The sequence below is a fragment of the Zalophus californianus genome, chromosome 16 (assembly GCF_009762305.2).
Source record: "Zalophus californianus isolate mZalCal1 chromosome 16, mZalCal1.pri.v2, whole genome shotgun sequence".
NCBI classification, from domain to species: domain Eukaryota; kingdom Metazoa; phylum Chordata; class Mammalia; order Carnivora; family Otariidae; genus Zalophus; species Zalophus californianus.
In genome coordinates, this window is record NC_045610.1 from 15,143,302 (window position 1) to 15,168,117 (window position 24,816).

General features: G+C 38.5%; 1 protein-coding gene across 2 annotated transcripts in view; it reads right to left on the minus strand.

Moving 5' to 3' along the window:
* Nucleotides 1-24,816, minus strand: part of RPA1 (replication protein A1) — a 74,645-nt gene that overhangs the window by 32,387 nt on the left and 17,442 nt on the right. For both annotated transcript variants that reach the window (XM_027626599.1, XM_027626598.1), the window contains exon 5: nt 12,150-12,238. In XM_027626599.1, the coding sequence (XP_027482400.1) occupies nt 12,150-12,238 (89 nt within the window). The remainder of the gene's footprint in view (nt 1-12,149; nt 12,239-24,816) is intronic.

Genomic DNA, 24,816 nt, shown 5'->3' on the forward strand with positions numbered 1-24,816 from the left:
AACAATGGCTCAAAACTCCAAAGTCATTAAAAAAAAAAGATTGCAAAATTCAACTTCATAAAAACAGCAACAACAAAAAAATTGCTACCTAGCAAAAAGCCACCATAAGCAGGGCGCCTGGGTGGCTCAGATGCCATGACCTGCCTTTGGCTCAGGTCATGATCCCAGGGTCCTGGGATCGAGTTCCGCATCGGGCTCCTTGCTCAGCAGGGAGTCCGCTTCTCCCTCTGCCTCTCCCCCTGCTTGTTCTCTCTCTGTCTCTCTCGCAAATGAATAAATAAAAATCTTAAAAAAAAAAAAGCCACCATAAGCAAAGTAAAAAAGACTTCATAACTCAGAGACAAAGGACTAATGTCCCTACTCTTTAAAAAACAAAGATGGAGAAGAAAAAGACAACTCAAAATAAAAATGGAGAATACAGTTCAGAGAATAAAAAGCTCTCAAACATTTAAAAGGATGCTCACCTTGCTCAGAATACAAATTAAACACTACACTGAGATCCCAGTTTTCATCTATGAGATTGGTTAAAAATTCAAAAGATTAATAACATACTCCTGTTGGCACAGCTGTGAAGAAACCAGTATTTTCAGGCACGCTGGTGGGAATGCAGAATGTCACCATGTTACAGAGGGGAATCCAACCATACCCACCTACCACTGGTGCATCTATCCATTGATCCAGCAATCTCACTTCTGGCAATCAAACCACTTCTGCCCATATACCTGCATATGTATACAGTTATTCACTACAGTACTGTTTTGATTGCTACAGCAAACAACCCAAGGGTCTTCAACACAAGGCTAGATAAATTATGGAACAGTCACACAACAGAACACTCTAATTGTTTGTTTTTAATAAGGAAGATCTCTAAGTATATATATGTAAGTATCTCTAGGCTAAAAAATTTTTTAAAAGCACAATCATAAAAGGGGTGCATGGGTGGCTCAGTCGGTTAAGCATCTGACTCTTGATCTCAAGTCTCAGGGTCGGGAGTTCAAGGCCCACATTGGACTCCACACCCAGCATGAAGCCTACTTAAAAAACAAACAAAGAAGCGCCTGGGTGGCTCAGTTGTTAAGTGACTGCCTTCGGCTCAGGTCACAGTCCTGGAGTCCCGGGATCGAGTCCCACATCGGGCTCCCTGCCCAGCAGGGAGTCTGCTTCTCCCTCTGACCCTCCCCCTTCTCGTGTTCTCTTTCTCATTCTCTCTCTCTCAAATAAATAAAATCTTAAAAAAACAACAAAAACAAACAAAAACAACCCCCAAAAAAGCAGGATCAAAAAAAAGGTAAGATAGTATACATAATATCCTACCTTTTGTGTAAGTAAACTGAAGCAATAATGTTTTTATTTGGTAACATATATTTGCATAAAGAAACACCCGAAGGATAAAAAGAAACCACTAAAACTGGTTACTTGTAGAGGTCAGCAGTGGGTACAAACATGGCAGGAAGAGGCGGGGTAGGAGTAAGATTTCTCTAAATATGTAATTTTGCAGTTTTGATTTTTGAAACATATATTATTTATTCAAAAATTAAAACAAAATTAATGTTTATTTAAAAAACAGATGTCTGGGTGCGCCTGGGTGGCTCAGTTGGTTAAGTGTCTGACTTCAGCTTTAGTCATAATCTCGGGGTCCTGGGATGGAGCCCCACATGGGGCTCCCCAGTCGGTGGGAAGTCTACTTCTCCCTCTCCCCCTGACCCTCCCTCTCCCCCTGCTTGTTCTCTCTCTCAAATAAATAAAATCCTTAAAAAACAAAACAGAGGGTGCCTGCGTGGCTCAGTTGGTTAAGCGATTGCCTTCGGCTCAGGTCATGATCCTGGAGTCCCGGGATCGAGTCCCACATCGTGCTCCCTGCTCAGCAGGGAGTCTGCTTCTCCCTCTCCCGCTTCTTGTGCTCTCTCTCTCATTCTCTCTCTCAAATAAAATCTTTTAAAAATAAAAAATAAAACAGATGTTTGATTATCTTAATTATATTTCAATTTTTAAAATTATACAAGTTTTAATGGACAAGTATACTAACATGAAACAGAGATAACTTGTGTGTGTGTGTGTGTGTGCGTGTGCATACACATATAAAACATTCCAATAATAGATTCAACTCACAACCTATTAACTAAAATACAATTTTTGGAATAGGCAAAAACTTTGATATGAAGGTTAATTTTTGAAGGTGTGGGTACAGCATCTTCACCTGGAAATTAGGAATAATGAGTCTCATTTGTTGAAGCAACTCACCTGCTATGCAACCTTAGCCAAGACACTTATCACCTCCTTCACCTTCATTTTTTTCTTATGATTAAAACTGATCTCTAAAATAGTTCCTTCTATCTCTAACATTCTGTGAGTGTGCTGACTACTGTGTGAGAGTTCAGGCGTGAGCTTCTCAAACTTTCCTTTCCATTGACTCTACTGAGGCGATGGCTAGAACTGAGTCCCAGATAGGAAAACGAAGACAGGATGCAGTTTGTCTCTAGCACAAATATTATTAGGATCAAATCTATTTATTCTTAGGCAAAAACCTGACTAATAATTTTTGAATAATGAAAAACTCAAGAATTACGTTTGGTAAATTTATTTTTATTTTTTAAAGATTTTATTTATTTATTTGAGAGAAGAGAATGAGAGATAGAGAGCACGAGAGGGAAGAGGGTCAGAGGGAGAAGCAGACTCCCCGCTAAGCAGGGAGCCCGATGCAGGACTCGATCCAGGGACTCTAGGATCATGACCTGAGCTGAAGGCAGTCGCTTAACCAACTGAGCCACTCAGGTGCCCACGTTTGGTACATTTAAATTAAGATGGTGAATTAGTGTCCTTGATAATTGGATATTGAGAGTATATAAACACTCGGATATAGTGTTTCTCAAAGCCCTACCTGTCTCATGAATAAAGCACATGAAACATGAATGGGCCAAGGCCATTTTCAAAGTTGGATAAGTCACAGGTCCAGTGATTGGAAAATCCCGTGCGGGAAGCTAACCTGGAAAATCCAGTCAGCTTGGAAACCACCTGCCTAACCAAAAATCTGGAAGAATTCAACAGCTCTTCAGCACAGTGGAGGATTGGAAGAAGGAGCCAAAGGGAAAGATGGATGCTTATGGAAAAAGACATTTTTCTAAGTTTCATTACAAAATGTTCAATTTCTCGGGGCGCCTGGGTGGCTCAGTTAAGTGTCTGCCTTCGGCTCAGGTCAGGATCCCAGGGTCCTGGGATCGAGCCCCACATCGGGCTCCCTGCTCAGCGGGGAGCCTGCTTCTCCCTCTCCCTCTGCCTGCTGCTCCTCCTGCTTGTGCTCTCTATCTCTGTCAAATAAATAAATAAAATCTTTAAAAAAAATGTTCAATTTCTCTTCTACTATTTATGGAATAGCTAAAAGTAAATGAAGGAAAGGCTTTGTTAAAAGTTTTCATAAAAGTTTAACGTCATGTTTTAAATTTCCTTTTCATTGGACATACTTTTCTCTTACAGTAAGTGTGCCTAGCAATCCCCTGTACTGTTTTGTAAACTCACTGTTTTAGAAGGTGTAATCTTTTTTTTTATTCAAAAGAATCTTGAATTTATCTTAGAATCTTTATTAAGTGGAGGAAAAAACCCTTTGATATCATAAAACAGATAAGACCACATTAAGTGAATATTTATTTTTGATGGTATATACTTGAAATTAATTTAATTTTTTTCTTTGATTTAACTACTTACAAATGGAAATAACAGTCTGATTGGGGGCAAACTTTTAGATTAAAGTCTGCATTAATACAAATGTTTACACATAGAAAATGAAAATAAAAAAAAAGAATAGAACTATCATATGATCCAGTAATTCTACTACTGGATAATTACCGCAAGAATATGAAAACACTAATTTGAAAAGATACATGCATCCCCATGCTTATTGTAGCATTATTTACAACAGCCAAATTATGGAATCAGCCCAAGTGTCCACTAATAGATGAACGGATAAAGAAAATGTGGCAGGGCGCCTGGGTGGCTCAGTCGTTGGGCATCTGCCTTCAGCTCGGGTCGTGATGCCAGGGTCCTGGGATCGAGCCCCACATCGGGATCCCTGCTCAGCAGGAGGCCTGCTTCTCCCTCTCCCACTCCCCCTGCTTGTGTTCCCTCTCTCGCTGTCTCTGTGTTGAATAAATGAATAAAATCCTAAAAAATAAAAAAGAAAAAAAAAAGAAAATGTGGCACTGGGGCACCTCGGTGGCTCAGATTATTAAATGTCTGCCTTCGGCTCAGGTCATGATCTCCAGATCCTGGGATCGAGTCTCACATCGGGTTCCCAGCTAAGCAGGGAGTCTGCTTCTCCCTCTCCCTCTGCTCTCTCTCAAATGAATAAATAAAATCTTAAAAAATAGAAAGAAGAAAATAAGGAAGGAAGGAAAGAAGGAAAGAAAGAAAGAGAAAGAAAGAAAGAACAAGAAAGAAAGGAAGAAAAAGTGGCATTATTCAGCCACACACACAAAAAAAATGTTACCATTTGCAACTACATGTATGGAGCTCGAAAATATAATGCTAAGTGAAATAAGTCAGAGAAAGACAAATATTCTATGATGTCACTCATATGGGGAATTTAGGAAACAAAACAAATGAATACAGAAAAAAAGGGACAAACCAAAGAACAGACTCTTTATAACTATAGAAAACAAACTGATGGTTACCAGAGGGGAGGTGGGCGGGTGGATGGGGGAAATAAGTGATGGGGGATCAAGTCCCGCATCGGGCTCCCTGCTCAGCAGGGAGTCTGCTTCTACCTCTGACCCTCTTCCCTCTCGTGCTCTCTATCTCTCATCCTCTCTCTCTCTCAAATAAATAAATAAAATCTTAAAAAAAAAAAAAGAGTACACTTAGGGCGCCTGGGTGGCTCAGTTGGTTAAGCAACTGCCTTCGGCTCAGGTCATGATCCTGGAGTCCCGGGATCGAGTCCCGCATCGGGCTCCCTGCTCAGCAGGGAGTCTGCTTCTCCCTCTGACCCTCTTCCCTCTCGTGCTCTCTATCTCTCAAATAAATAAAATCTTTAAAAAAAAAAAAAAAGTACACTTATCATGATAAGCACTGAAAAATGTACAGAATCAGTGAATCACTATATTGTACACCTGAAACTAATAAAACACTGTATCTTAACTACATGGAATTAAAACTTTTAAAAATTAATGGAAATTACAATGACTGAGAAAAAGAACATATCAGATAGGATTAATAGCAGGTGAGACAAGATTAGTGAAAAGATTAGTGAACTTGAATGCTCAGCAACAGAAACTATCCAAAATGAAAAAGAAGAAAAAAAAAAAAAAAAAAAAACCCAGCACCCATGAACTATGAGACAACTTCAAGCATAATTGGAGATCCAAAGGGTGGGGAAGATATTTAAGAAATAATGGCCAAAAATCTTCCAAATTTGATGAAAATTATACACGCACAGATCCAAGAAGCTCAATGAACATCAAGACAAAAGACACAAAGAAAATGACACCAAGGTACATCACAATCAAATTGCTCAAAACTAATGGCAGAAAATTGTAAAATGGTCAGAGAAAAAGTCATGTTAAGAACAGAGAATAAAAATAGGGATGATCACAGACTTCTCTTGGGGTAACATGCAAGCAACAGGACATCTTCAAAATATACAGAAAGAAAATTCTAGGGGCGCCTGGGTGGCTTAGTCGGTTAAGCGGCCAGTTAGGCACCGACTTTTGATTTTGACTCAGGTCATAATCTCAGGGTCCTGGGATTGAACCCCATATTGGGCTCTGTGGTCAGCAGGGAGTCGGCTTCAGGATTCTCTCTCCCTCTGCTACTCCCCCTCTCTAAAATAAACAAATCTTAAAAAGAAAGAAAGAAAGAAAGAAACTGTAGTTGGAATTCTATGCCTAGCAAAAATGTCTTTCAGAGTCAACAACGAAATATTTTTCAGACCTACAAAAGCTGAAAAAATTCACCACTTGCAGATCTCCACTACAAGAAATGCTAAATAACAGTGAAAAATATCAGTCTAGACAAAGGAATAAAGAGCACCAGAAATGGCAACTACACAAGTAAATACATAAGATGTTATTAACTAAATGTCTTTAAAAGATAACTAAACAAAAATACTAACAATGTATCAAGAGGCTATAACACAGGTAAGACGTGTGACAACCATAGTACAAAGCCTGGAGGGGAGAAAAAGAAGATTCTTACACCAAAAGTGAAGTGGTGCAGCATCACGTGCATACTATAAACCTTAAACCAACCACTAGAATATCAAAATACAGACAATAGTTAATAAGTCCACAAAGGAGATAAAAGGAATCACAAAAAATATTCAACCCAAAAGAAGGCAGAAAAGGGGGGGAACCCCAAATGAGACAAATAAAAAACAAATAGCAAGATGATAGACTTAAACCTACCATATCAATAACTATATTAAATGTAAATGGTCTGAACACCCCAGTTAAAAGGTAGAAATTATCAAATTGGATAAAAGAGCAAGGCCCACCTATACCCTTACAAGAAATATAGTTAATATAAAGACATAAATAGATGACCAGTTAAAGGATAAAAAAAGATATACCAAGCTGAACTAATTAAAAGAAAAATGAAGTTGTTATATATACATATATGTATTTTCAAACCTGATTCTCTAGGATTTTTATTATCAAAAACGAAGTGGCTATATTAATAGCAGACAGATTTCAAAGTATAGAATTTTGTCAATGATAAAGTCATTTCATAATGATAAAGAAGTCAGTTCATAAAGAGAACATAACAATCCTAAATGTTTAATGCACTTAATAACAGAGCTTCAGAATACATGAAGCAAAACCTAATACAGCCTCAAAGAGAAATAGAGAAATCCACAATTATAGTCAGAGATTTCTTTTTTTTTATTAAAGATTTTATTTATTTATTTGAGAGAGAGAGAATGAGAGATAGAGAGCATGAGAGGGAAGAGGGTCAGAGGGAGAAGCAGACTCCCTGCTGAGCAGGGAGCCTGATATGGGACTCGATCCCAGGACCCTGGGATCATGACCTGAGCCGAAGGCAGTCGCTTAACCAACTGAGCCACCCAGGCGCCCTATAGTCAGAGATTTCAATATCCCTCTCAATAACTGATAGAACGAGTCAACAGAAAATCAGTACTTGAACAACTACTATCAACCAACGTGACTTAACTGACATTTATTTATTTTATAGGACACTGTGCCCAACAACAGAAAACACATTCATCTCAAGTACATAAAAAATTTACAAGAGATCACAACTTGGGACAATAAAATAACAGGATTCAGGTCACACAATGTATGGTATTTATCCATAGTTGAACTAAACTGTATTACCAATAACAGAAAGATCTCTGGAAAATCTCTAAATATTTGAAACCAAATATACATCAAAGTAATATAGTGTCAAAGAAGTTAAAAAGGAAATTAGAAAGTATTTTGAACAGAATAAAACTTGTAACACCAAAACTTGCTGGATGCTGTTAAAGCAGTGCTTAGGGGTAAATTTTTAACAAGAATCACCTCTAATTTTAGAAAAGAAAGGTCTCAAATCAATGAGCCCAGCATTCACCTAAAGAAATGGAAAAAATACAGGAAGCACAAGGTAAACAGAGGAAAGGAAACATTACAGATCAAGGCATAAATCAATAGTGTAGAAAATATAAAAAGATGAAAAAAAAATCAATGAAACCAAAAACTGGTTCTTTGAAAAGATCAATAAGACTGATAAATCATCTAGCTAGACTGATCAAGGGGAAAAAAAAAAAAAGAACACAAATGATCAATATCAGGTATGAGAGAAGTGACATGACCACAGATGCTACAGACACTAAGAGGCTAATAAGGGACTACTGTATTTATATTATCCAATATGATAATTTCTGCCATTTAATTGGGGTTTTCAGACTATTTAGTTTTATTTATTTATTTTTTAAAGATTTTATTTTTAAGTAATTTCTATGCCCAACACAGGGCTCGAATTTACAACCCTGAGATCAAGAGTCACACATTCAGGGCACCTGGGTGGCTCAGTTGTTAAGCATCTGCCTTCGGCTCAGGTCATGATCCCAGGGTCCTGGGATCGAGCCCCGCATGGGGCTCCAGCCCCGCATCAGGCTCCCTGCTCAGCGGGAAGCCTGTTTCTCCCTCTCCCACTCCCCCTGCTTGTGTTCCTTCTTTCTCTGTGTCTCTTTCTGTCAAATAAATAAATAAAATCTTAAAAAAAAAAAAAGTCACACATTCTACCAACTGAGCCAGCCAGGCACCCCTAGACTGTTTACTTTTATGCCAGCCAATAAATCCAACAACTTAAGTGACATGGTTGAATTCCTTAAAACACAATCTACTATAGCTCACTCAAAAAGAAATAGATTATCTGGATAACCCTATGTATATCTGTTACAAATGCACTGTAGTTTAAAACCTTTCTAAAAAAATATATCAGTCCCAGATGCCTTCACTGGTAAACTCTACTAAACATTTTAAGTAAGAAGTAATAATTCTACATAAATTATTTTAGAAAATTTAAGAGGGAACACTTTCTAAACCATTCTATGAGGCCAGGGTTACTATGACACCAAAATTAGACAAGGGTGTAAGAAAATTACAGACCAATATTCCTCATAATACAGATGTAAAAATTTCAAACAAAATCAAATCAAATCAAACTGGATTGTTAAATCAAGAGAATTCAGAAATCCAACAATATATAAAAAGTACAAATAGATCATGATGATACAACTTACCCCAGAAACCAAACTGGTTTAGCATTCAAAAATCACTGAATGCAACGCACCATTATTAACCAATAAAAAAAGAAAAAGTATGATCATCAGTAGACACAGAAAAAACATTTGACAAAATTCACCACCTATTCCTGATAAAAAACCCTCAGCAAAGTAGGAATTGAAAATGAACTTCATACTGATAAAAAGAATCTATGAAAAACCCACAGCTAACAAAATACTTAATGGAAAAAGACAATGTTATCTCCCTAAAATCAGGAAAAAGACAAAAATCACCAATAAAGCTAAATATTTTTTGCTATGTATTGGCCATTTGTTTTCTACACAGTGAACACTCTTCTTATCCAATGCCTAATGTCTGCTTCCCTACTGAGTATTTTTCCTTGGAAAAAAAATTTTCAATAGCAATAATAAAAAGTAATTTTCTCTTGTAAAAAATTCAGTAAATATTACAGATATTAATCTTTTGTCAGTCCCATCTTTTTTTTTTTTTTAAGTAAATTCTACCCCCAGCATGGGGCTCAAACTCACCACCCAAAGGATCCAGTCACACGCTCTACTGACTGAGTCAGCCAGGAGCCCCTGTCAGTCCTATCTTTTGTAACTATTTTATCCTAGTTTAAGTTCACATACCTTTCTATTTTTACCATGCAAAATTTTTTTATTTCAATGTAATCAAATATTCATTGTGAATTACCCCAATCCATATGCAGCCCCATTCTCTTTATTATTTTTGATGGTTTAATTTTCTAATTTTTATTTATTTATTTATTTGAGAGAGAGAGAACAAGCAGGCGGAGGGGCAGGGGGAAAGGGACAAGCAGACTCCCTGCTGAGTGGGGAGCCTGATGCAAGGCTTGATCCCAGGACCCCAATATCATGACCTGAATCGAAGTCAGACACTTAACTGACTAAGCCACCCAGGCACCCCTCATTTTCTAACTTAAAAAAAAAAAAAATCGGAATTTATTTTGGTGAACAGTGAGGCTCTAATTTTTTTTATTTTTTATTTTTTAAGTAGGCTCTACACCTAAAATGGGGCTCAAACTCATGACTGTGAGATCAAGAGTCACATGCTCTACTGACTGAGCCAGCCAGGTGCCCCTTTTTATTTTTTATTTATTTATTCTTAAATTTTATTTTTATTAGACTTGGTGGGGGGCAGATAAGCCATCTCCTTTTACAGGGTAAAATTTGATGATTCTTTGCCTTTTTCTAGAACTATCATCGTCTCTTAAATTGTTCTCATTTCATTGAGCTTTTTTGTATATTTTCACAAGAATATAAAACTCATTATCAACAGATAATCACTGTTGAGAAGATTCTGAGAAGATGGCGGGGTAAGAAGTACCAGGAATCTTTCTCTTAATCTAGACTATAATTGCATTGGCGGAACCTGTCTGATATAACTATTCTGGAATTTGGGAGTCTACTGAAGGCTTGAAACTTCCAGAAGATCTGGATGGTAAACTGTGGTCAATTTCAGCTCTTAGCACAGTAACAACTACCCATCCCTGGACCCTCAGCTAAGTGGCAGGCTGCAGTGCACCTGTTCCTAGAGCAGCTTGCATGCTGGGGATATGAGATAGGCAAAAAAGACCCTGTCGTTCAAATATTGGGGATCTGTGCTCTGAAAGCTGCTTTTGATCACAGAGGTGCAAACAGAGAGGCGGGTGGCCACTGTTGTGGCATTTTATTTAACACAAATATAAAATAAATAAAAATAAAAGGCATCAGGGACATAAAAAGAATAAACAAATATGGTCTCTACCTTCATGGAGTTTATTCATGGCCTGGCAATAAACACAGAAATTATTCTAAAGACTATTGGTGTGTTGAGTGCTATCAAAAGAGTACAGATTATATGCTTTACATTTCTAATTTTATTAGTTTTTAAAGATTTTATTTTTAAGTAATCTCTATACCCAATGTGGGGCTCAAACTCACAACCTCGAGATCAAGAGCTGCATGTTCTACTGACTGAGCCAGCCAGGAGCCCTTGCTTTACATTATATTTTTTAAGATTTTTTTTTTTTTAATTGAGTAAACTCTACCCTCAACATGGAACTCAAACTTACGACCCTGAGAGCAAGAGTCACATGTTCTACTGACTGAGCCAAGCAGGTGCCCTTGCTTTACATTTTCTAAAAACAAAAACAAACAAAAACAAAAATGTGCATTTAAGAAAGCACATTTCTCATTAACATTACTTCTATATATTGGCTTTTTTTCAAGTTTTTTTTATTTAAGTAATCTCTACACCCAACATGGGACTCAAACTCACAACCCCGAGATCAAAAGTTACACACTCCTCCAACTGAGCCAGCCAGGTGCCCCTATGTATTTATTTTTAATCTACTGTAAGTGGGATCTTTTTCCATTATATTCTCTAATTTTTCCTTCTTTCCTAATGTGAGCTTGTGATATTGTGATGTAACAAGTATTTTTTTGGCCTTCATCTATGGTTCCTGGCAAAGAGCTCTTAAAACCCTTATAATTTCCTAAGTGGTAGGAGGAAGCCCATTGCGACCACACCTGAGTGTCAGTGAGGTGACTTTTGGAAAGCCCCTAAGGATGGGGATGATTGTCAGGGAAACCAACCATGTGATTAGAGTTGGAACTTTCAGCACCCAGCCCCCACCTCTAAGGAGAGAAGAGGGATTAGAGATTGAACCAATCACCAATGACCAATGATTATTAAATCATGCCTAACTAAGGAGGCCTCCATAAAAACCCAAAAGGATGGGGTTTGGGAGCTTCTGTTGGTGAAGACATGGAAGTGCTGGGAGGACAGTGCACCCCGAGAGAGTACAGAAACTCTGCACCCCTTCCCACATACCTTTCCCAGTACACCTCTTCCACCTGGCTGCTCTCTGAGTTCTGTGAGCCACTCTAGCTCATTAATCTAATCGAACCTGAGGAGGGGGCTGGGGGAACTCCAATTTACAGCCAGTTAGTGAGAAGTGCAAGTAACTACCTAGGACTTTTGACTGGCATCGGAACTGGGGTTTGACAGAGGGGTACGGAGGCAGCCTTGTGGGACTCAGTCTTTACCTAAGGAATCTGATGCTAACTTCAGATAGATAGCATCAGAACTAAACTGAATCGTAGGACAACCAGCCAATGTCCATGGAGAATTAGAGAATTGCTTAGTGTAGGATAAACCCCATACTTCTGGTGACAGATAAGCCAAAAGTATGAAAGAAGTTGTATGCAGAGAAAAACAGAGAAGAGGGTTTTCCTTCAGAGTCCTACCATCATTTTAGCGCTGAAAACCCTGAAAGATGAACCTGGTTCCTAAACCCCCAATCACTAGTCTTAGTAAGACCAACAAATCAAACTGAACCCAAAAGGCAGAATTCTGGATCTATAAAGAGGTATTCAACTGAGAGCTACAACCTATAAAAAAGCATTTTACCTTCATTATAGGGCACGGGATTGCCAATCTTTAATCCAACTGCTTCAGCGGATTTCAAAATCTCTAACTCCATCAAAATAACTACTCTCCTATGAAGGCAAAGAAATAGAAACAAGTTAGAAAAAATCAATTCAGAAGCCCTTCAAATGACAAGCTACTTAAAAAAAGCTTTCCCCCAATAATCACTTTGATAAAACTACTTCCATTTGTCAACAGGTTTTCATTACTGAATAACTTGAAAAAGTTATGGTATCAATTCCTATGTAAATACTTCCCTTAATCTTTCACTGCATCATTATCAAGGCTTTTTATGATTTCAGGGTTTTCATTTTCCATCTAGTCCTTTAATTAAAATGCAGTGTCCTTACCACAAACCGTATCTTCAAGGAGCAAATGACATGATCAGAATTTAGATTACTAAACACAATAATGTGTGGCACAACAAAAGATCTGTTTTCAGAAACATATTTACCTAAACAATTACCTTTTCCCAGTGAAAAACATTACACCTGTAGTGATTTTTTAATATAATTATTATCTAACAATTTACAGTTCTTTCATCTACCTTTAACTCTGATTAAAACCTTTTAATAACTTCCCAAGGCCAAAAATAAGACCTTTCACACACAGCCTACAAGGCTCTGTGTGATCTGGCCTTGCCAATCTCTCTCCAGCTCATCTCATACCACTTCTCTGAGATGCTCTGCTCTCCGGCCATTCTGTCTGCTTTCAGTTCCTGGTATGTGCCATGCTCTCTTCTGCCACAAAGACTTTGTACATCCTGCTCACTGACTGGTATGGCCTTCTTTTATTCTGCCCTCAGCTAGTACTCATTTTATTCTCATTTCAAACAACACTTCTTCAAGAGACACTTCCTTCATCTTTAGTTTAGACTGGGTTTCTGTTATACTTTTCTCTATAGCCATGACTTCTTTCCTTCACATCACTTCTCTCCGGTTTAATTAATATACATTAATACAGAATTATGAACATAGATTTTAATTGTGTTCATCATTTAACTATTCATTTATATTTTATATACTCATCATTTCATTATTATTGATCTCTCCTACCAGACAGCATTTTCAACTAGAGTAGGTGCCCTCCACAGCTATTGTTCAATACATACTTGAATGAGAATGTCATGATCACATGTGTATTTGAAAAAGAACTGAAACTTAAGAAGGAATTTGAGGGGAACACACTGTTGGCAGGGAGACCAAAAGATGGTAGCCTCTATTAGGGTCCTGGCAATGGTGATAAAAAGAAGTGGATGGTTTAAAGCAATATATTTTTAGGATTTTATTTATTTCTTTGAGAGAGAGAGAGAGAGCATGTGCGCAAGCAGGGGGAGAGGCAGGACTCCAGGGAAAGAGAGAATCTCAAGCAGATTCTGCACCAAGCACAGAGCCTGATATGGGGCCCGATCCCATAACCCCAAGATCATGATCCAAGCCAAAATCAAGAGTCAGACACTCAATCAACTGAGCCAACCAGGCACCCCTGGAGCAATATTTAAGCAATAACAAACCCAACTTCATCATGTTGTATTCTTCAAATGGTCTGATTGTTATATTTTGAGTTTTTATATATAACTGATGAGTTTGTGCTACCTTTATCAGGCTTTCATATCAAAGTTACATTACTTTAATAAAATAAGTTTGAAACTATCTATTCCTGACAATTAGATACAGATTCCCTATAAAAACTACCTGATAGAAATTTAGTGGGAGATATTTAACTACCTTCCAAAATTATCCAAATTATTCCAGGCTTTTCAATCATTTAGCATTGGCTAAATACCAAAATCTAAGAGAAAATAGGCTCAAAAAATTAATTTTATCTTTTAATATATATATATCCTACATAAAACATTAACAAGATGAATCCAGCAGCACATCAAAGGAACATGCCAATATCTACTTACAGAAAACACAGATGACAAGGACACATTACAACGTTACAGAGATACAATCAGCAAAATCCAGACTATGGGAAACTGCATGAGGCTAAAGGGCAAATGACCTGGTTTCTTTTTTTAATTTTTATTTTTTTTAAAGATTTTATTTATTTGACAGAGAGAGAGAAGCAGACTCCCCGCAGAGCAGGGAGCCCAATGTGGGGTTTGAGCCCAGAACTCTGGGATCATGTCCTGAGCTAAAGGCAGACGCTTAACCAACTGAGCCACCCAGGTGCCCTGACATGGCTTCTTTAACAAATAAACAGTAAAGTGTTAACTAACTGGAATTTAAGCAAAAACTTGAAACTACAAAAACAAACAGTAAGGGAGAAAAAAGATTTAGTGGAGGAACCTACAGATACAAATAGACTTTTTTTTTTTAATTTATTTGAGAGACAGATTGCGAGAACGAGTGGAGGGAGGGGCAGAGAGAAAAGCAGACTCCCCAAAGAGCAGGGAGTCCGACTCAGGACTCGATCCCAGGACTCTGGGATCATGACCCAAGCCGAAGGCAGACGCCCAACCAACTGAGCCACCCAGGCGCCCCCAGATACAAAGAGACTTAAAAGAAGTATCAACCTACTACAGTGTGAACTTTATTTTGGATCCTGATTCAGATAAAATTCTCTCTCTCTCTCTCTCTCTCTCTCACACACACACACAAATAGCTGGAAACAGAACACTGACAGGATATTTAATATTTCAGGTGTAAAATGGTACTTAAAAAAATAGTTATCTTTTGGGTGCCTGGCTGGCTCAGTCAATAAAGCATATGACTCTTAATCTCAGGGCTGTGACTTCAAGCATGGAGACTACTTTAGAAAAATGATTAAATAAAATAAAATAAATAAATAAAAATGTTATCTTCTAAAGCTATATACTAAGATATTTATGGATGAAATAATATGATGCCTGAGATTTGCTTCAAAATTATAGAAGAGGGTAGATGTGGAAGGGATATAGTATAAATAAGATCCATATCAGGTGATAATTTGAAGCTGGATATTGGGATATATGGGGAGTCATATACCATTTTTTAAAAAATTTTTTATTTAAATTCAATTTAGTTAACATATACCGTATTACTAGTTTCAGGGGTAGAATTTAGTGATTCATCAGTTGCATATAACACCCAGTGCTCATTACATCCAGTCCCTCTTTAATGCCCATCACCCATTTATCTCATCCCCCCACCCAACTCCCCTCTAGCAACCCTCAGTTCCCATACCATATTTTTTTTTTTAAGATTTTATTTATTCATTTAACAGAGAGAGAGCTCGCACAAGCAAGAGGAGTGGCAGGCAGAGGGAGAGGGAGAAGCAGGCTCCCCGCCAAGCAGGGAGCCCAATGCAGGACTCGATCCCAGGACCCCGGGATCATGACCTGAGACGAAGGTAGTCACTTAACCCACTGAGCCACCCAGGCACCCCTCCATACCATATTCTTGAATGCAAAGACTTAGTATCAAATATTATATAAATTTAATGCAATTCCTTGCATTCCAGTGAGACTTTTATTTTCTTCAACTTGACTATATAACTCTGGAATTCATATGGAAGAATAAAGAGAAGAGATGCCAAGAAAATTTTGGTGGAAAATGGTAAAAGAAGACCTCACCTGTAAATTACTAAACTACTCTACAGATGATACTTTAACTGAAAATACTATGGCAGATTTAATTACCTATGTTGGTGAGAACATGAAGAAACTGGAACCCTCATACATTGCTAGTGGGAATATAAATTGGTAGCCACTTTGGAAAATAGTCTGGTACTTCTTCAGAAATTTAATCTTAGGGGCGCCTGGGTGGCTCAGTCATTAAGCATCTGCCTTTGGCTCAGGTCATGATCCCAGGGTCCTGGGATGGAGCCCCACAAATCGGGCTCCCTGCTCGGTGGGAAGCCTGCTTCTCCCTCTCCCACTCCCCCTGCTTGTGTTCCCTCTCTCGCTGTGTCTCTCTCTGTCAAATAAATAAATGTAAAAAAACTTAAAAAAAAAAAAGATTTAATCTTAAAAGTTACCATATGACCCACAATTCCACTCCTAAATATATATATATATATATAAATGGAAGATGTTCACACAAAAACTTATACCCAAATGTCCATAGCGTTATTTTTTTTTTCATAGCGTTATTCTTAATAGCAGAAAGATAGAAACCCACATGTCCAAACAAATGGATAAACAAAATGTGACATACTCATACAACAGAATATTATTTGGCCATACAAAGGAATGAAGTACTGGTACATGCCACAACATGGATAAACCTTGAAAACATTATGCTACGTTAAACTTTAACGTGCATGTTTTATATGCAACATATAAAAGTCACGAGGGACCACATATTTTATGATTTCGTTTATATGAAATGTCTAGAATAAGCAATCTAGAGAGACAGAATTAGATTAGTAGTTGTATAGGGCTAGAAAGAATGGGGAGTTTAGGGGTGATAGCTGAAGGGTACAGGGTTTATTTTGGGGATGATGAAATATTCTAAAATTAATTGTGGTAATGACTGAAGAACTCTGTCAATATATTAAAAACCATTTTACACTTCAAATGGATGAACTATAGCTGACTGAATTATATCTCAATAAAGCTGTTACTAAAAACAAAACAAAACAAAACTATGGCACTGACCATTATCAACAATAGCCAAACTATGGAAAGAGCCCAAATGTCCATCAACTGATGAATGGGTAAAGATGTGGTATATACACACAATGAAATATTACTCAGCCATCAAAAAGAATGAAATCTTGCCACTTGCAAAGATGCAGATGGAACTAGAGTGTATTATGCTAAACAAAATAAGTCAGTCAGAGAAAGAAAACACCATATGACTTCACTCATATGTGGAATTTAAGAAACAAAACAGATGAACATATAGAAAAGAAAAAAGAAAAAAAGAAAGGGAAGCAAACCATAAGACTCTTAAGTAGAGAGAACAAACTGAAGGTAGAAGGAGGGAGGTGGGTGGGGGGTGGGCATTAAGGAGGATGAACACTAGGTGTTACATGTAAGTGATGAATCACTAAATTCTACTCCTGAAGCCAGTATTACACTACATGTTAACTAACTAGAATGAATTTATTTATTTTATTTATTTGAGAGCGAGAGAGTGAGCGAGAGAGCGATCAAGGGGGAGGGACAGAGGGAGAGGGAGAAGCAGACTCCCTGCTGAGTAGGGAGCCCCACGCAGGGCTTGATCCCAGGACCCTAGGACCATGACCTGAGGTGAAGGCCAGCACTTAATTGACTGAGGGGCACCCAGAATTTAAATAAAAATTTGAAACAAACAAAAAAAGAAATACTAAATGAATTTTGCAAGGTTGCTAAAACAATGTGACTATATCAGGGCCACCTGGGTGGCTCAGTTGGTTAACCATCCAACTCTTGATTTTGGCTCAGGTCATGATCTCAGGGTCCTGGGATGGAGCCCCACATTGGGCTCTGCGCTCAGCGGGGAGTCTGCTTCTCCCTCTCACTCTCCCTCTGTGCTCTCTCTCTCTCCTCTCTCAAATAAATCAATAAAATCTTAAAAAAAAAAAACTACAGTCAACGAGTATATAAAAAGACACTTTACATCACTAGGGAAACATAAATTAAAATAATGATGATTAACAATTATTCGTAAAAATTAGTAGTATCCAGTATGTTTACAAGGTTAAGGAGAAAGGTTTTGTTTTGTTTTGTTTTAAATACCAGCTTTTCGAGATATCACACACATACAACTCCACTTCCCCACCCCTGGGGAACCACTAATCTGTTTCTTTGGATTTGCCTATTCAGAAACAAGCACTCTTACACAAAGTTAATGAGTATATTAACTTGTAGATTTTCTGTAAGACATGTCCTTTGATCCCCAAGACACTAATTCAAGCAATCTGCTCTTCAGAAATAATACCACAAGCACATAAAGATAAACGTACAAGAATGAATGCTAAAGCCGTTTGGAATAAGTCTAAACGACCATCAAAAAAGTAAAGGGTAAATAAACTTGTACATATATACACAGGTTCTCAACAGAAGTAAGAAAGAATACAAGACATGCCACCATTCTGAGGTGGTAGAATAAAACAAAGCCCATGGGAGTGAAATTCTATCCCTGATTGGAGAATGAAGCCTAAGTTTTTGTACTCGACACCCAAGCAAAGCTCTCCACCCTCTCCCATAACCATACCTTAGAAGACAGGAAAATGGATAGAAAGCACCACTCAAGCACTCAAAGGTAGCCTGGAGTGGAAGACAACAGGTCCCATGTGGGAAGGTTGGCAACGAGATGTACCTAGGCTAAACTATGTCAGAGCAAATATGAAGTCTGACAGAACTATCCACATCAAGCATGAACAAGATAAAAAGAAATGACATAGCAACAATGCAACATATAAAAGTGTATAAAAATAAAAGGAACAAAGAAGGCAGAGACAATTAAATAATCCAATCTAGAAGAAAGCATAAGCCAAGAAAGGGAATAATACTTTCCAAGAATGGTTTGAGAAATAAGACTAAGAATTTAATAAAATAAAACTCAAAAGATGAGATAAAACAAGAGATTGAAAAGAAAAAGGGAGTTTGAGGGGTGCCTGGATGGCTCAGATGGTTAAGCGTCTGCCTTTGGCTTGGGTCGTGATCCCGGGGTCCTGGGATCAAGTCCCGCATCAGGCTCCCTGCTCCTTGGGAGCCTGCTTCTCCCTCTACCTCTGTCTCTCTCTCTCTCTCTACCTCTGCCTCTCTCTGACTCTCATGAATAAATAAAACATAAAAAAAAAAAAGAAAAAGGGAGCTTGAGAAGACAAAAATAGAACACAAGTAATACCATTATACATCTAACATTTAAACATTATAAACATCAAAAAACACCAGGAGAAAGACAAAAACTGAGCTGCTATTATGTTGGAAAATCTTAATCCAATATATGCATTAGAAAAAAAGACTAAAGCAAACTGAAGACACAAAGGGAGGACAGTTATCCACAATATAAGTAAAAATTAAAGCTCAAATGAAACAGAAAATAGCATTTTAAGGAACAGAATCTGCAGACTGAAAGGCATACCATATACCAGGAAAAAAAAATGGTAATAACAATTGACGTTAAGACAGCCTGGTTAAGTCAGTGACCCTGAAACATAACCAAAGAATTTTTCCATTTAATCCACAGAACCTATTCAAGTTTTATCAACTATTTAAATGATGTCCTTATTAGCAGAAGGATCTAGTACAGGATCACTTGTTATATTTAATTACCAATCTCTCAAGACTCCTTCAATCTTGAACAGTCTCTCAGTGTACACAACTTTTTTACTTTCATGTTTGAGATTTGAAAATCAGAGATCACTGGGACGCCTGGGTGACTCAGTTAAACGTCTGACTCCTGATTTCAGCTCAGGTCGTTATCTCAGGGTCCTGGGATCAAGCCCCACGTTGGGCTCCATGTTCAGCGGGGAGTCTGCTCCCTCCCTGGCTCAGACTCCTTGGGAGTCTGTCCCTCCCCTGGCTCATATTCTCTCTCTCAAATAAGTAAATAAATCTTGAAAGAAAGAAATAAAAGAAAAGGAAATAGAGAGAGAGAGAGGGAGGGAGGGAAAGGGAAAGAGAAAGAGAAAGAGAAAGAGAAAGAAAAGAAAAAAGAAAAGGAAAGGAAAGGAAGGAAAGAACGAACGAACGAACGAACGAACGAACGAAAGAAAGAAAGAAAGAAAGAGAAAGAAAGAAAGAAAGAAAGAAAGAAAGAAAGAAAGAAAGAAAGAAAGAAAGAAAGAAAAAGAAAGTAAGTCAGTCAGAGGTCACTTACTTTGTAGAATGTCCCTTAATTTACCTGAGGCCTCCTCATGATTAGATACAGAGTATGCATCCTTGGCAAAAGTATATTAGTGATGCTATGTTCTTCTCATTGCATCCTATCAGGTTATAAATACCCATTTTCTGTTGGTCCCATTGCTGGTAATGGGAACCCTAATCACTGCAGTAAGGTGCTGTCTGCCAGGTTCCTCTACTATAAAGTTGTCTCTGCTCCCTTTACAATTAGTAATTATGTTGTGGGTAGGAACTTTAACCCCATAAGTAACTTGTTACTCTGCAAACTTCACCCGTTTCAGCATCTGTGGCCCCCCAAAAGATATCCACCTCCTAACCCCTGGAACCTGTGAACGGTACAAGGGACTTTGCAAATGTGATTAAGTTAAGGACTGAAATGTCAAGATTATCCTGGATCCTCTGCTAGGCCCTAAAAGCAACCACATGTATCCTGTAAGAGGGGGGCAGATCTGACAGAGACAGGAGGCAATGGGGCATGGAGGCAGAGACTGGACTGACGCAGTGAAAAGCCAAGGAATGCCAACAACCACCAGAAGCTGGAAGAGGCAAAGAATGGATCCTTCTCTAGAGCTTCCAGAGGGAGCATGCCCCTGTCAACACCATGATCTCAGCCCAGTGAAACTGATTTCATCTTCTAACCTCCAGGTGAATAACTTCTGTTGATTGAAACCACCAAGTTTGGGATGCCTGAGTGGCTCAGTCGTTAAGCGTCTGCCTTCGGCTCAGGTCATGATCCCAGGGTCCTGGGATCGAGCCCCGCATCGGATTCCCTGTTCTGCAGAAAGCCTGCTTCTCCCTCTCCCACTCTCCTGCTTGTGCTCTCTGTCAAATAAATAAAATCTTTATTTAAAAAAAATTTTTTTTAAGATTTTATTTATTTGAGAGAAAGAGTGAGTGAGTGAGAGTGAGTGAGTGAGAGAGAGAGAGAGCTCATGAGCAGGGGGAGAGGGAGAAGCAGACTCCCCACTGAGCAGGGAGCCCGATACAGGACTCGATTCCAGGACCCTGAGATCATGACCTGAGCTGAAGGCAGATGCTTGACCGACTGAGCCACCCAGACACCCCCAAATAAATAAAATCTTTAAAACCACCACCACCACCACCACCACCACCACAAACCACCAAGTTTGTGTTAATTTGTTAGAGCAGCCACAGCCCCCACTGACGTTTCCTGGATAAACTAACCCTGTGCTGGTTACCAAAGGGCGATTTTCTAATTCCGTCACTCCTTCCGCATTTGTTAGATGGCACTCTATTTTAAGAAAAACACCATGTATTCATTTATTCAGTATGGACTTATGAACTCCTATTGTATTTAACAGGTTATAATCTGTTCCCATTTTTATTATGGTTTATAAATTGCCTTAGATTTGACAAGTGTAAGATTCTGCAAGCCAGTTTTTCTGTCCTTTTGACAGGATCCCATCTCCCTTTGAGCACTTCCTTACCATCTGACACAATAAGATATTCCAAGCTCATCTTGTAATTTCCAAGCCTGTAACAAGCCATCCTCTAAGAAGCCCTAGTTCTTTTGAGTGTGAAATGGCATTCAGAAACCAAGATCTGGTGCTAAGGGGGCTCAGAGCTATTGGGGTGTTGCTGCTCCAAAGCCCCCTCAGTAGAGAGATCTAGGGAACACACACACACACACACACACACACACACACACACACACACACACACACACACACACACACACACCACAATGTATGTATACTCATACACCAACCAGATCTGAACAGACATTTTTTCCAAAGAAGACATAAAGCTATCTAACAGGTGCATGAAAAGATACTTTACATCATTAATCAGGGAAATGCAAATCAAAACCCACAACGAGATATCACTTCACATCTGTTAGAATGGTTATTATTCAAAAGACTAGAAATAACACGTGTTGGCAAGGATATGGAGAAAAAGGAACCCTTGTGCACTGTTGGTAGAAATGTGAATTGGTGTGGCCACTATGGAAAACAGTATGCAGATTCCTCAAAAAATTAAAAATCAAACTACCGTAAGATCCAGCAATTCCACTTCTGGGTATTCATCCGAAGAAAACAAAAGTACTAACTCGAAAAGATCTATGCACCCCCATGTTCACTGTAGCACTATTTACAAGAGTCAACATATGGAAACAACTTAAATGTCCACCAACAGATAAATGGATAGAGAAATTGTGACACAGAGCCACCTGGGTAGCTCAGTTGGTTAAGCGTCTGCCTTCGGCTCAGGTCATGATCCTGGGTCCTGGGATCGAGTCCCTCTCCCTCTGCTCCTCCTGCCTGCTCATGGCACGCTCTCTCTCTAATAAATAAATAAAATTTTTTAAAAAAAGAAATTCTCTCTCACACACACAATATTATTCAGCCATAAAAAAGAATGGAGTCTTGCCATTTGTGAAAATATGGATGGACTTCTAGGGCATCATGCTAAGTCAGACAGAGAACGGCAATTACCCTATGATCTCTCTTATATGTGGAAATAAATAACAAGCTCATAGATACAGAGAACAAATACACTGGTGGTTGTTAAAGGCGAAGGAATAAGAGGTGCGAGAAATGGGAGAACTATTTTTGTATTTAGCTTAAATAAGTTGAGTTAAAATAAGATATAATAAAACAAGGTAAAAAAGAACTATTGATTGATTGATTGATTACTTAGTAGACTCCACACCCAGCATGGAGCCCAACATAGGGCTCAAACTCACAACGCTGACATCAAGAGATCAAGACCTGAGCTGAGATCAAGAGTCAGACACTCAACCAACCGACTGAGCCACCTGGGCACTCCAATAAAATATAATTTTAAAACCCCAAACTAAGTTTACATCTATATCTATCTATCAAAAACCTTGAGTTCACTCTGAAACCTTCAATTATAATCCAGAATCACAGACTTCTCCCTTGGCTATCTCCCAGAGCCTTCAACATATTTATTAGATCAATTCCCCTCATACGTAATCAATCTCCTGTCACCACCTGCCACTGCTACACACATGGACACTCTCCTCCAAATGCTCAAATTCCAAACCCAGTTCTAAGACCACTACCACCCTATTACAAACAAGCACCCTCCTCTCCCCCAACAACCTGTTCCTGTGCCGGATCCCCACAACACCCCCAGATTCCTTCATCACTTGCTCAGGATCCAACAGCCATACAGACTCTTGCCTCACCCTACTCAGGCTCTGACAACCCATTCTGGACCGCAGCCACCCTCTCCCCATGTGTTCTCCTTACCTGGTCTCCAACCCCGTCCAGCCCACGACCTTCCTCACTTTGGGCTAACACCTGGTTCCGGGCCATCACCACCACCACCACCATCCCTCCCTTGCAAACATCTATCTTGCTCGGCCCCACCTAATGGCTGTGGACTGAATTACTCAGGAAGGAAGACAGCAGTAACAATATATATATTGTCATTCCACTATCAAAATTATTTCTATCCACCAATTATTGATAAATACGCACTGTGAGATATCTGGAATGATGCTCACTAAATCATAGTATGGTTATTTCTGAGTTGTATGAATTTTAGACAATTTTTTCCTTCTTTGTACCTTTTATTGCACTGCTTGAATCGATGATTCTGTGTGTCATTTTTATTAAAATACTCATATTCCCTAAAAATTTGAATACACAAAGAGGTACAAATATATTCTAAGAAGCGCTGGTGAAAAATTTTAAAAAGTGAAATGCTATATAATATTAAATGTTAACTATATTATGGTAAATCTATACAATGACATACTAAGTAATATATGACATAGAGAGGGGACGCCTGGGTGGCTCAGTTGGTCAAGCATCTGCCTTTGGCTCAGGTCATAATCCCAGGGTTCCGGGATTGAGTCCTGTATCGGGCTCCTTGCTCAGCAGGGAGCCTGCTTCTTCCTCTGCCTACTCTGCCTGCCGCAACCCCCCCCAATTTTATATATATATATGACATAGAGGTTTATCTAGAGACATGTAAAAATGACCACTATTAAAAAAGAGAGTATTATAAAACCATATTATGAATTTTTTAAAGGAAAATACAAATTTGTAAGTACTTACATTTATAGAAAAATTCTGGAAGGATAGCAACAAAATTTTTAAGAATAGTGATTTGTAGGCAGTCAAATTACAGTTATTTTCGAGTATGTGAGCTTTGTTGTTGTTGTTTTTTATTTTTTTTTTAAGTAAGCTCCACACCCAATGTGGGGCTAGAACTCACAACCCCAAGTTGCATACTCTACTGACTGAGCCAGCCCTTATTCATTTGAGTTTTTATAATTTATGTATATATTACTTGTATAATAAAAGTTGTTTTACAAAACACAATGACAAGAACACAAAATTCTGTCAGGGCAAAGATCCTACTATGTGATATAGAGAACTGTCAACCTAGAATTTTACACCTAGTTAAACTCATTTAACTGAGAATGAAACAGACATTTTTAGATGACAGATTTTTATCATTCACAATCCTCCCCTATAAGAGTTGCTAAAAAAGGGGCGCCTGGGTGGCTCGGCTGGTTAAGCGTCTGCCTTCGGCTCAGGTTGTGATCCCAGGGTGCTGGGATCAAGCCCTGCATCGGGCTCCCTGCTCAGCTGGGAAGCCTGCCTCTCCCTCTCCCACTCCCCCTGCTTGTGTTCCCTCTCTCACTGTGTCTCTCTCTGTCAAATAAATAAATAAAATCTTAAAAAAGAAAAAGAGCTGCTAAAAGATATTCTTCAGGAAAATGAGAACTGAACTAAAAAGAAAGGAGTGTGATGAAGGAGACAAAGGGAGACTCTCTGGGTAAGTCTAAGTAATTGCTGTCTATATAGAGAATACACTAATCCAAGGAAATAAAAACAAAGTTGAGCTAAAACACTGAACATTGACCATTTTGAGAGCTTTGCTTTA